Source organism: Syzygium oleosum, unplaced genomic scaffold (genome assembly GCF_021117445.2).
Source record: "Syzygium oleosum isolate NSW1041296 unplaced genomic scaffold, Sole_v2.1 Sole_v2.08, whole genome shotgun sequence".
Lineage (NCBI taxonomy): Eukaryota > Viridiplantae > Streptophyta > Magnoliopsida > Myrtales > Myrtaceae > Syzygium > Syzygium oleosum.
This window is the reverse complement of record NW_026607492.1, coordinates 4,174,324-4,183,631: the sequence shown is the minus strand read 5'-3', so window position 1 is coordinate 4,183,631 and position 9,308 is coordinate 4,174,324. Positions and strand designations below refer to the sequence as shown.

Sequence of the window (9,308 nt, the reverse complement as noted above, 5' to 3'; positions counted from 1 at the left end):
GAAAGTCAAACTAATAGAAATTCTGAAAATTATGACTGCTCATACTCTTATCCGTAAGCAATTAAATACCATGAGCGTGGAGCCGAAAATCTCGGAGGCAGTTGAAGTTTGTGATCTCATTGCTTATTGATGGTTACACTTTGCACGATGTAATTTCCGGAGGGGCTAGCCATTGAATGAAAACGCGAGGAAAGCTCGCCCCATAAATCTTTACGTTTTCGCGTGCTCGAGCTTTGTGTACAAGCTATCCCAAAAATGCATACGATTTCGACGGGATCCCGACAGCAAGGAGGATCGTGGAGGAGGGCCACACGGAAACCCCACGCCTTCAAGTCTCCCTAGCGGAAAGCCGGAGCACGCAGCCACCTTTCCTGCTAGGACAAGGCGTAAAAATCAGAAGGAAGACCTTTTGGATTGCGGGCCTCTGCTTTTAATTAGCTTAGCCTTCAAGAGGCTGCACTATACCGTAACCAATGTCCATGAAACTCCCCTAGTACAGAAGAAGAAGAAGAAAACCCGCAAAGCAAGCTCGTCTGCACACATACTACCATATACAATGAGCGGCCTCTTAAATTTTAGCGTACATGGACACAATGAAAGCAAGCGCAAGAGTCCCCTTGACCCTCCCGGACACCTTACAGCTTCGCAAAGCATGAATTCCAGGCAACCTTAGCAGTAATTTCGCGAAAGAATGACGAACTTCCTTTTAGAAAGATGAGCTAAATGTATATTTCTCCCCTTGCAATATTCTGCTGTTACGAGCGAAAAATAGTGGCCATTTGCAAGCTGTTATACTAAATATCCACGTTGAACGGTGGGAAAAAAGTTTAAAAAATTACTTACAAGCAAAGAATGAAATGCCTCCGTATCCCTTCTCTTTTCGGGTCCATTCTATAAAAAATTAGTGCTGATCGCCATGTTTGGCAGAACTAGCTATCAGATTTCTTTTGACATGTTTCGAATTAGTAACACAGGACAATATAAATGCAAGAGCATTGCCTGGTACATCAAAGCACAGTTCCTTGTGTATTTTAACCAGTAGGCCAACCCATGGAACCAACCTTCCTATGACAGGCTTACTCATCATAAAAAAAAATTGACAATCAAACATAATGGTGTCCATGATGAAGTGAGAAACTGAGACTCAGTCAATATGCACGAACGTCTTAATCAGACAAAAAAGTTCAGCAGGTACATTGAGCAATCGAGCTGATTATACTTTGACGGAGTTCTTGGAAAAAGAATTTAAACAAATCTAAAAAGACCGACTCCATAATTTGAAGAATGGATCATATCACTGAGCTTTGCTCACAGGGTTACAACTATTGGCTCCAAAACTTTTGAAATGGGCGAATCATGATGACCAAGTATTTTACCTCGTCTGATAGGGCGTAGTTCTTTCTCAAAGGCCAAAATTGCACATTTGGACGAACTCCATGTCATTGTCGACATACTTGGTCCAGAGGTTTTTATATTGGTTCAAAGCAACATCTAGCCAAGGTTTCATGTTTCCACTGTAGTGTATAACTGCCGCATGGTTAATCTCATCCATGCTAATGCTTGGATTATACCCAAGCCCGAGAACATGCCAAGACTTATCCAATGATTTTGTTGACGAGTAGAAGGTGATCAGGCCAGGTGGAAGAGTGCCTGATTTCCATAATGTCTGATCTCCATTCTGTGAAGAAACGTCAGAACAAAACAGTCAATGAATGATTTCAGATGCCACTATCTAGCATTGGTTAGTAAAGGTGCAAAGAGAGAGTGAGATTGTAAGCAAATAACAAGGTTCTAGCTTTTGAAAGAACCACGGGTCTTAGCACCATGAGATAATTATTATCTACTCTCAAACAGTGGTTAAACGTGCATTCCAGTTTTGAATCAACGCTAGTAAATATTAATCCCAAAAAACCGGGAGTAAAAAATGTATTGTAATCCGACTTGATTTACACTTACCAAGTTCTGCCAATAGTGGTACTCTTCCGTGCATTTCTCTCGCCTCCAGGCATCAAGATCAAATAAGTTCATTCCGTAAGCCCAGGCACAGGACTTCGGATTGAATCTTTCCTTGATGAGTGGGTGCGAGAAATTCAAGTAATGCGAATAGCGGTGAAAAGACCCGAAGCAGGTCTCAACAGCTCCATTCACCTTCCCCGCCATGTCAATATTCCACATCCCTGTCAAGTCCTTCTGAACCACGACATCGTCGTCCAAATACAAAATCTTGTGCAGCTTAGGGTACGTCTCTGGCAAATAAAACCGAAGATGGTTCAGCATGGACAACTCACTGGGGTTCCTTGACTTAACGCTGCTTGTATCCTTATTAGCATTGTCAGCCTCGTTCGGAAAATTAGGTTTCTGGAGTTTAGCAGACTCCAACTGCCTCAACAGAGGTACATACGACGAGTTCAAGAACGAGAAATCTTCCACTGCCTTCACCTCGACATGCGCACCCCCTTGGACAGGCCTCATCTTGAACCACACCTTCATTGCCGCAACAAGCATCCTATTCGTCACGATATGGAAAACATGCTTCCATGGCTCCTCCGCATTCTTCACGACCGAATTCACCACCACCGACACAGCAATCACATTATCCGAAGCTATTGCGTAATGATACAAGCTTGGATCTTCAAACTCAGGTTCCGGCTCTTCATCCCTGTACTTTTCTGGATGAGCGATCCTCTCCTCCACCAGCCTCATAGCCAAGCAGTGCAAACTCTTTGGTATCGACTTTGCCGCGATCGAACTCGCGACAACCCCATTCTTCTTGGCTTTAATAAGCAAGTCATGAACGGCGAAGATAGTATCCTTCAACTTCTGTATCTTCATCTGATTATCGTAATTCTCCTTCGCCTCCGCAATCATCAACCTCGCGAACTTCACTCTATCCTTAACCTCCTTCTCGAACTGCCTCAGCACATCCTCGTCCACCGCACCTTCCGGCTCGAACAGGGAAGCCCGATAACTCGGCTTCATCGGGAGATCCGAGAAGTTCTTCGCCAGGTCATCGAACAACCTCAATTGCCTCGAAATCTCGAGCTTGAGCTTCCTAGCATACGCGGCATAAGCATTCACGAGGGTGACGTGGTCGTTGGCTTGCTTGTAAATCAAATCTAGCCTCGTCTTCAGCGGGTCGGAGTTCAATGCTAAAATTGTGTGGTGAACATACCCTTTCTCGCTCGGCGCCTGCGGAGAAAATCCGACGATTCGCAATAATTTAGAGAACAGCAAACACAAAAAAATAAAAAAATAAAAAAAAACAGAGGATCTTTATGAAGTCTGCTCTTTCAAAGTTTGTTCATTTTTAAGTGTTCCGCTTACGGGATTCAAGAAACTGAGCCAATGCACTAAATTAGCCCAGATCAATAGAGAAATTAAGCCTTCACGCGCGCATACATCACTAAACGAACAAAGGAAATGCGATGCCCAAAGCCCAAAGACCAAAGCCTTCTCATTCGACTGTCACAGACGGAATCGAGACCGACTCCGCCGATTACTACTCGGTCCCGACTCCCCGAGACGCAATCTCTCGCCTTCCCGGCGACACCATTTCCGGCGAGGAACGCCGGAATTCATAGACCTTTTTCTGGGGGGGGGGAGGGGCGAGGAGAGAGATCAGAGATCAGAGAGATCAGAGAGGGAGAGAGAGACTTACGGAATCGCGACGAGAGGAGAAGAGGACGGAGACGGTGGCGAGGAAGAGGAGGGAGAACATGGCGGAGATGAAGACCCTGTAGGAGCAGAAGCCGCGGAGGCCGCCGGGTCCCCCGAACGCCGATCCTCCCCCTCCCCCTCCCCCTCCTCCACGGCCTCCCCTCACCGGTACCGCCATGGCCGCGAGCTCTCCCCCTCACCTGCCCCCTACTTTCTCTCACCCGCACGCCCAACCAACCAACCAACCAACCAACCAAAACCGCGCGCCCCCGCCCCCGCCCGCCCGCACACACTCTCCCTCTCCTCTCGGAGCTCCCTCCGGCGCGATCCGGGCTCCCTGGACCGGGTCGGATCTCGGCAATGGCGGCCGCCGCCGCCGGGGGCCCTTCCTTCAGCCGCTCGTGGCGGAGCTCCAATGAACGGGGGCAGCTAGTAGCAGAGAAGTGAAGTGAGGGCGAGGGAGGTGAGATCTGAGAGATTTGGGGTTCGATCGAGGAAGAAGGAAGGGGGAAGGATCTGGAGAGTTCGTACGGTTGGGAGAGAGAGAGAGAGAGAGATCATACCGCGTCGGTCGTCGGTGACGGTACGTTCTGTTTTATTCGTTTTTTATTTATATTTTATTTATATTTTATTGCCGAGTGCGCAATCGAAAGAAGAAGAAGAAGAACGACGGAAATTTTAGGCGATTTTTGTTTTCCCCCCCTTGGGGCTCGTTTTTCGAATTTTTTTTACGGATTTTTTTTTTTTCGAGTTAACACCACGAGAAACCTCAAATCGCTACGTCCGTAACAAATTTATCAAAAACTAACTTTTTAACCGCAAAAAACTTTAAACCGGTACCCCTTGCGACAAATTTATCCCGGACTAATATTTTGACCGCTAAGAACCCTTCGACAAATTTACCCACCGTTAGATTAGATTAATACAAAAAATAATCACAAAATGATATACCTGTGACAAACGGAGAGTAAAATTCCAAACCGGTACATTCGTAAATTGCCACGTGTAACTTAACTAAGCAATTTGACAGTAAGTTTTAACGGAAACTAACGGAAGGTAAAATCCCAAATCGGTACATCCGTAAACGGCCACGTGTCATTTAACTGAGCAATTTGGCGGTAAATTTTAACAGAAATTAACGTAAGGTAAATTTGTTACGTGTGTACCAATTTGGGGTTTTTCGTGATATTAACTCATTTTTTATTGCATCGTATTATTATAAAATTATAATCGAGCGTTTTTTTTTTTCTATTCTTTCGAATTTTGTTTAACGCGAAACGTTCGTAAAGCACGGATATTTATGAGCCACGGCCGAGTTCATTACTTAACTGTCAACTGCCACTCCGCCACTGTCACCAGCATTTGGGTAACGTTACGAATCTGTGCAGAACCAGAACCAAGATCCCGGCTTGGCGGTCGCATGACGTTCCGGAGCTGTCTCGGGATAATCGAAGGATACGGAGCGAAGCGGTTTGGATGTCTTGGGACGCGCTGATAGAGAAGAGGGAATGGCGAGGCTGAGACAACGGCGAACAAGAAAGCAATGTCGGTGCAGGTCCCGATCTGTTGGGGAAGCCTAAGGTCGAGGGGACGAGCCGGGGGAGGTTGAAGAAGGTCGAAGTCGATGCGCGCTGCCGATCAGGATCGGATCGAACCAGAAGCGGACCGGTCTCTCGACGGGCGCGATTGATGATCGCAGGCCCTTGCCTACTCGCGAGTCATGGTTTTGGGGGATGGAATGATGCTCATCTTGAAGTAGCCCGAATTGCACTGAATGATTCGCTCACTTCCTAGAACCCCTAGTTCAGTGGATAGGCAAAGGATGCTTCTGCTGGTTTAGGACCTGGGATTATACTCGAATACTAGCGCGATCAATCTATGCACAAGATGTTCGTCTGTTTACTGGAACATTTCTTCCACCAAGTAACCCACGAGGCTTTGCCATGTTAACGGAAATATTTTCACCGAATGTCGCGAGTTTCTTTTTTTGATAAGGTGATCAGGGGGTTACGTGATTGGAGAGTCCACCGCCAGGATGTTATTCCTGAACAGATTCTCAGTCGAGGGATTTCAGCATTGTGCACGGCGTGATTTACCGTTCAGGATGTCGTTAGCTGAACTTGTAGATGTCTGTTGTTACACAGCAACAGAGAAGACTATGATGCAGAGGAACATGAATGTCCGAAGCCCGTGATTTGTCTGCGCGTTATTCAGATCATGTCGCAGGAACACGGTTACGTAGGGTTATGCCAAAGGAGCAAACCCCTCCAAGCGAAATTTATGCTTGAGAGAACGCACAAAATCAATAAGAGACATTAGGCATTTACAGGCAGCCCATATATGTTAAGCTGACATTCAACTTCAGGATCTTCTTGTGCAGTAACCCTAAGACAGTCTGTGATCCATACATCATGTCAAAATTTGGTTGTGCAGGAACGAGTCAACTGTTGTTGTAAAGCACGAAAAGGTCGTGGAACCTTAGGTTGTCGCGTGATTCAACTTGTCTGAGATTTTAATCTGTGAGGTGATAGGAGAGTTGATAAAATGAAGTGAAATTCGCCCTAGCCATGACAGTTTCTTTGTCTATGTCTTATTTTAGTACTCTGCATCTGCCTATTAACATAGTCTTACCGGGAAAAATCCGGCAATTCTGTACTTGACAATCAACTCTCTGTAATTTTTCTCCTGGTATCGTGTATGTCAAGTATATTTGCGGTCGTGTGAGCAGGCTACAGCTTATGCCTTTGTTTTCCAGCTCCTTTTATCCACCCCGATTAAATCTGAAGATACTCATGTGAAGGAGCTATCTTGCTCGCCGGAGATTGAGAGTATAACATCAAAATTTATCAAAATTTGCTGTAGTTCAGTGAGGTAACAGTATATAAAGTGGCCAGCAGCTTTTCTGAAGAGAATTCAGGCAGGTCAGTACAACCGGTGCATTAATTTAGAGAAGCACTAAGAACAAAGTTCGAAGGCTTTAAGATGAAGGCGATGTCCGACACGGGGTCCTTGATTGGAGCGTTGGCATAGATTCATGACTGGAAATGATTTTTATGAACATCGTGCCAAATTAGAGACGGATAAGAAGGCTTCAAGCCATGGTTAGCTCCTACAGTCGCAGTTTCCCGGTACCAGGTTGAACAATTGCGTCTCCAGTCCTGTCTGTTTTAAGAAGGACGAACTCCTAGAGAATATAACAGTAGAAGATATATGCAATATGATAAGTGATCCTTGCTTGAGCCCAACTGCCAAGCAATTTTATCAATTAGCTAGCTCAGACTATTATTACCGTTTGTAAAATCTTCCCGTATTCTCCACGTAAACTGCTGAGGTAAATCCACAAGGCATTGCAAACGTGGTATGGATTCCTGGAAAAGTAAATATTAAGATGCTTGTGTTTTAGGAGCAATCGCCAATAGCCATGACAGTTTGCATGTTACAGCACTTTGTCTAGGAACTACAACAAAAATGGCACTTAGGCAAGACACGTTATGAAGGTGGAATCGGTCTCTCAAGGGACCACATAGAAGCCCCGACCATGAGGGTGCGGAGGCGATTCTGGACCACATTTCGATGGAAAAGAAGGAATGAAATCAGCACAGCACCTGAAAAAAGTAGTAAACAGTTCTCGCTTTTGGGCAGAGGGAGATAGATAAGTAGTGGAGAGCACTTTCATATGTTTTTCTTTGTATGGTCGCTGTTTGTTTTCTGTGCTGTGTGTGCGCGTGTGTATCAAACAAAGAACGACAATACCCACCCCCACCACCTCTTTGAGACCTCTCTATGTCATGTCCCAAATAGCCCACTAAAACATTTTTCCTCCTCTGTATCCTGTACACACCTGACACCAATTACTTGGTCCCTTTCTTTTCTCTTCAATAATGCATCTTGTCTTGTATGCATCAGAAGTTGTGAACTTCATTCGTTCATTCCTCATTTTATCAAGCTTCGTGATCTAGGTTTCTGGTGACTCTATGAGTACAGTGTGATACGCTAGGACTATTTCTGGAGAAAGGGATAGATCCTGAAGCCTCTTGCAGGGTTCCTTCCAGGAATTCTTGCAATGACTAAGTTATGGTTCTAAATGAGATTTAGGAATCTAGTTTAGCTAAGACAACCACCTGGGATCTAATAATGCTACTGCGGGATTGATAAGAATGGTTGACGAAATCCTCGGAATATGTTATTGACAATTCATTTAGTCTCATACATGCACTCAGAGATAGGGGGTAAAAGGACTGGCTCAATTCCCAAATACACCAGGAAAAATCCACTTGGAGCGGAAGAAGAAAAAAAATGAAACCAGGCCATTTCCGGCATTAAAACTAGCCTAAGGAATCCACAGAACCGGTGACGGTCTAGTCCGAGGATTGAGTTCCAAGATTGCAAGGAACATCTTCGAGGTCCCTCAGAGTTGAGTAAGTGTTATTCAGTTGCATATCAGTAATCATTTGGCGAAGCCCGCAGGTCTCCTCCTTGAGCTGGGCATTCTCCTCGACAACCTTGTCATTGATCTCTGACACGTGGTTCAGCTTGTCCATGAGCTGGTGGTTCTCGTTGCGCAGCCAGACGACCTGCGACCAGAGCTCGTCCAGGTGCCGCTGCTTCCTCATTCGGGAACGGCGGGCCGACTCCCGATTGGATATCATCCTCCTCTGCTTCCGCTCGTTGATCAGCATCAGCTGCTGCTCGTCCGCCTCATCGGATGTGGAGTGGTTGCTGCTGAAGCAAGGCGAGGGCGCTCCGAGCTCCTGGACCTGAGATGGGAATTGACCATTGTAGAATGTACGAGATGAGGTGTTGTAGTGATTGTACGTGTTGGGTTGGTCATGGATCATGCTCAAATGAACTGGAAATTGGGATGTGTTGGAAGATATGATGTAATGGAGTCCTGCAACTTCATTAGGCTCCATTTTTTTACACCTTTCAAGCGAATCTGATTGCTTGCAAATATTTTAGAGGAAGTGGAATAGTTAGTTTGTGAGTTTCTGAGAGAGAGAGAGAGAGAGAGAGAGAGAGAGTGAGTGAGTGAGTGAGGGGGGAGGGATGTGGAGGAGGAAGAGGGGGTTTTATAGGCTGGGAAAAGGCTTCAACATACCCCACTACTTGAGAAAGAAACAAAATCAAGTTTGATTGTAGGAGAGGTATCATGAACCCTAGGACATTTGATTATGAGAAGATTAGATTGATCTCCCAATTATGTGTTTGACACATGATCTTTTCTCAGGGCGTTTGGTTTGTGTCCATTGGGGTACCTTCTTTTAGTTCGGGTTTAGTTCTTAATAAGGATTGTCTGATCTGTGAACAGCAGGAATAGCATCGAGTTCGCCTCACACGGGATTCGTCTCGCTTCAAATAACAGTCTACTGTGCATACATCAGTGAGTCCATGTCTAGAAGAAGATGTGCTTCTTCTCAAGGTCATGCCCTTGCATATGGATCATAATAATTATGAGATGGGGACAAGGCCATTGTGGGTTTGTGTATAATCATTTTTTTCAGACAAAATATGCTTACATCAGAGAGAAAGAGAGAGAATGGCTTTCTGGGGAAATTAATCATGTTGTGGGGGGTGTTATTATCTGAATGGAGATATATGATATGGCCATAAAGAGGGGGAAAAATAGTGACAGCAATAATAATAATGATCAT

General features: G+C 45.3%; 2 protein-coding genes across 2 annotated transcripts; both read right to left on the bottom strand.

Moving 5' to 3' along the window:
• Positions 1-1,125: 1,125 nt before the first annotated feature.
• On the bottom strand, positions 1,126-3,856 carry LOC115688051 (probable galacturonosyltransferase 9). The gene is made up of 3 exons (XM_030613787.2): positions 3,659-3,856; positions 1,957-3,189; positions 1,126-1,678 (listed from the first exon to the last, which is right to left on the bottom strand). Exons 1-3 carry the CDS (start codon positions 3,833-3,835, stop codon positions 1,403-1,405), a joined length of 1,686 nt encoding a protein of 561 aa, XP_030469647.1. The 5' UTR covers positions 3,836-3,856; the 3' UTR covers positions 1,126-1,402.
• A 3,959-nt stretch (positions 3,857-7,815) lies between these two features.
• On the bottom strand, positions 7,816-8,829 carry LOC115688076 (basic leucine zipper 43). Its single transcript, XM_030613810.2, has one exon. The coding sequence runs from the start codon at positions 8,568-8,570 to the stop codon at positions 8,016-8,018; it is 555 nt and encodes a 184-aa protein (XP_030469670.1). The 5' UTR covers positions 8,571-8,829; the 3' UTR covers positions 7,816-8,015.
• Positions 8,830-9,308: the final 479 nt, after the last annotated feature.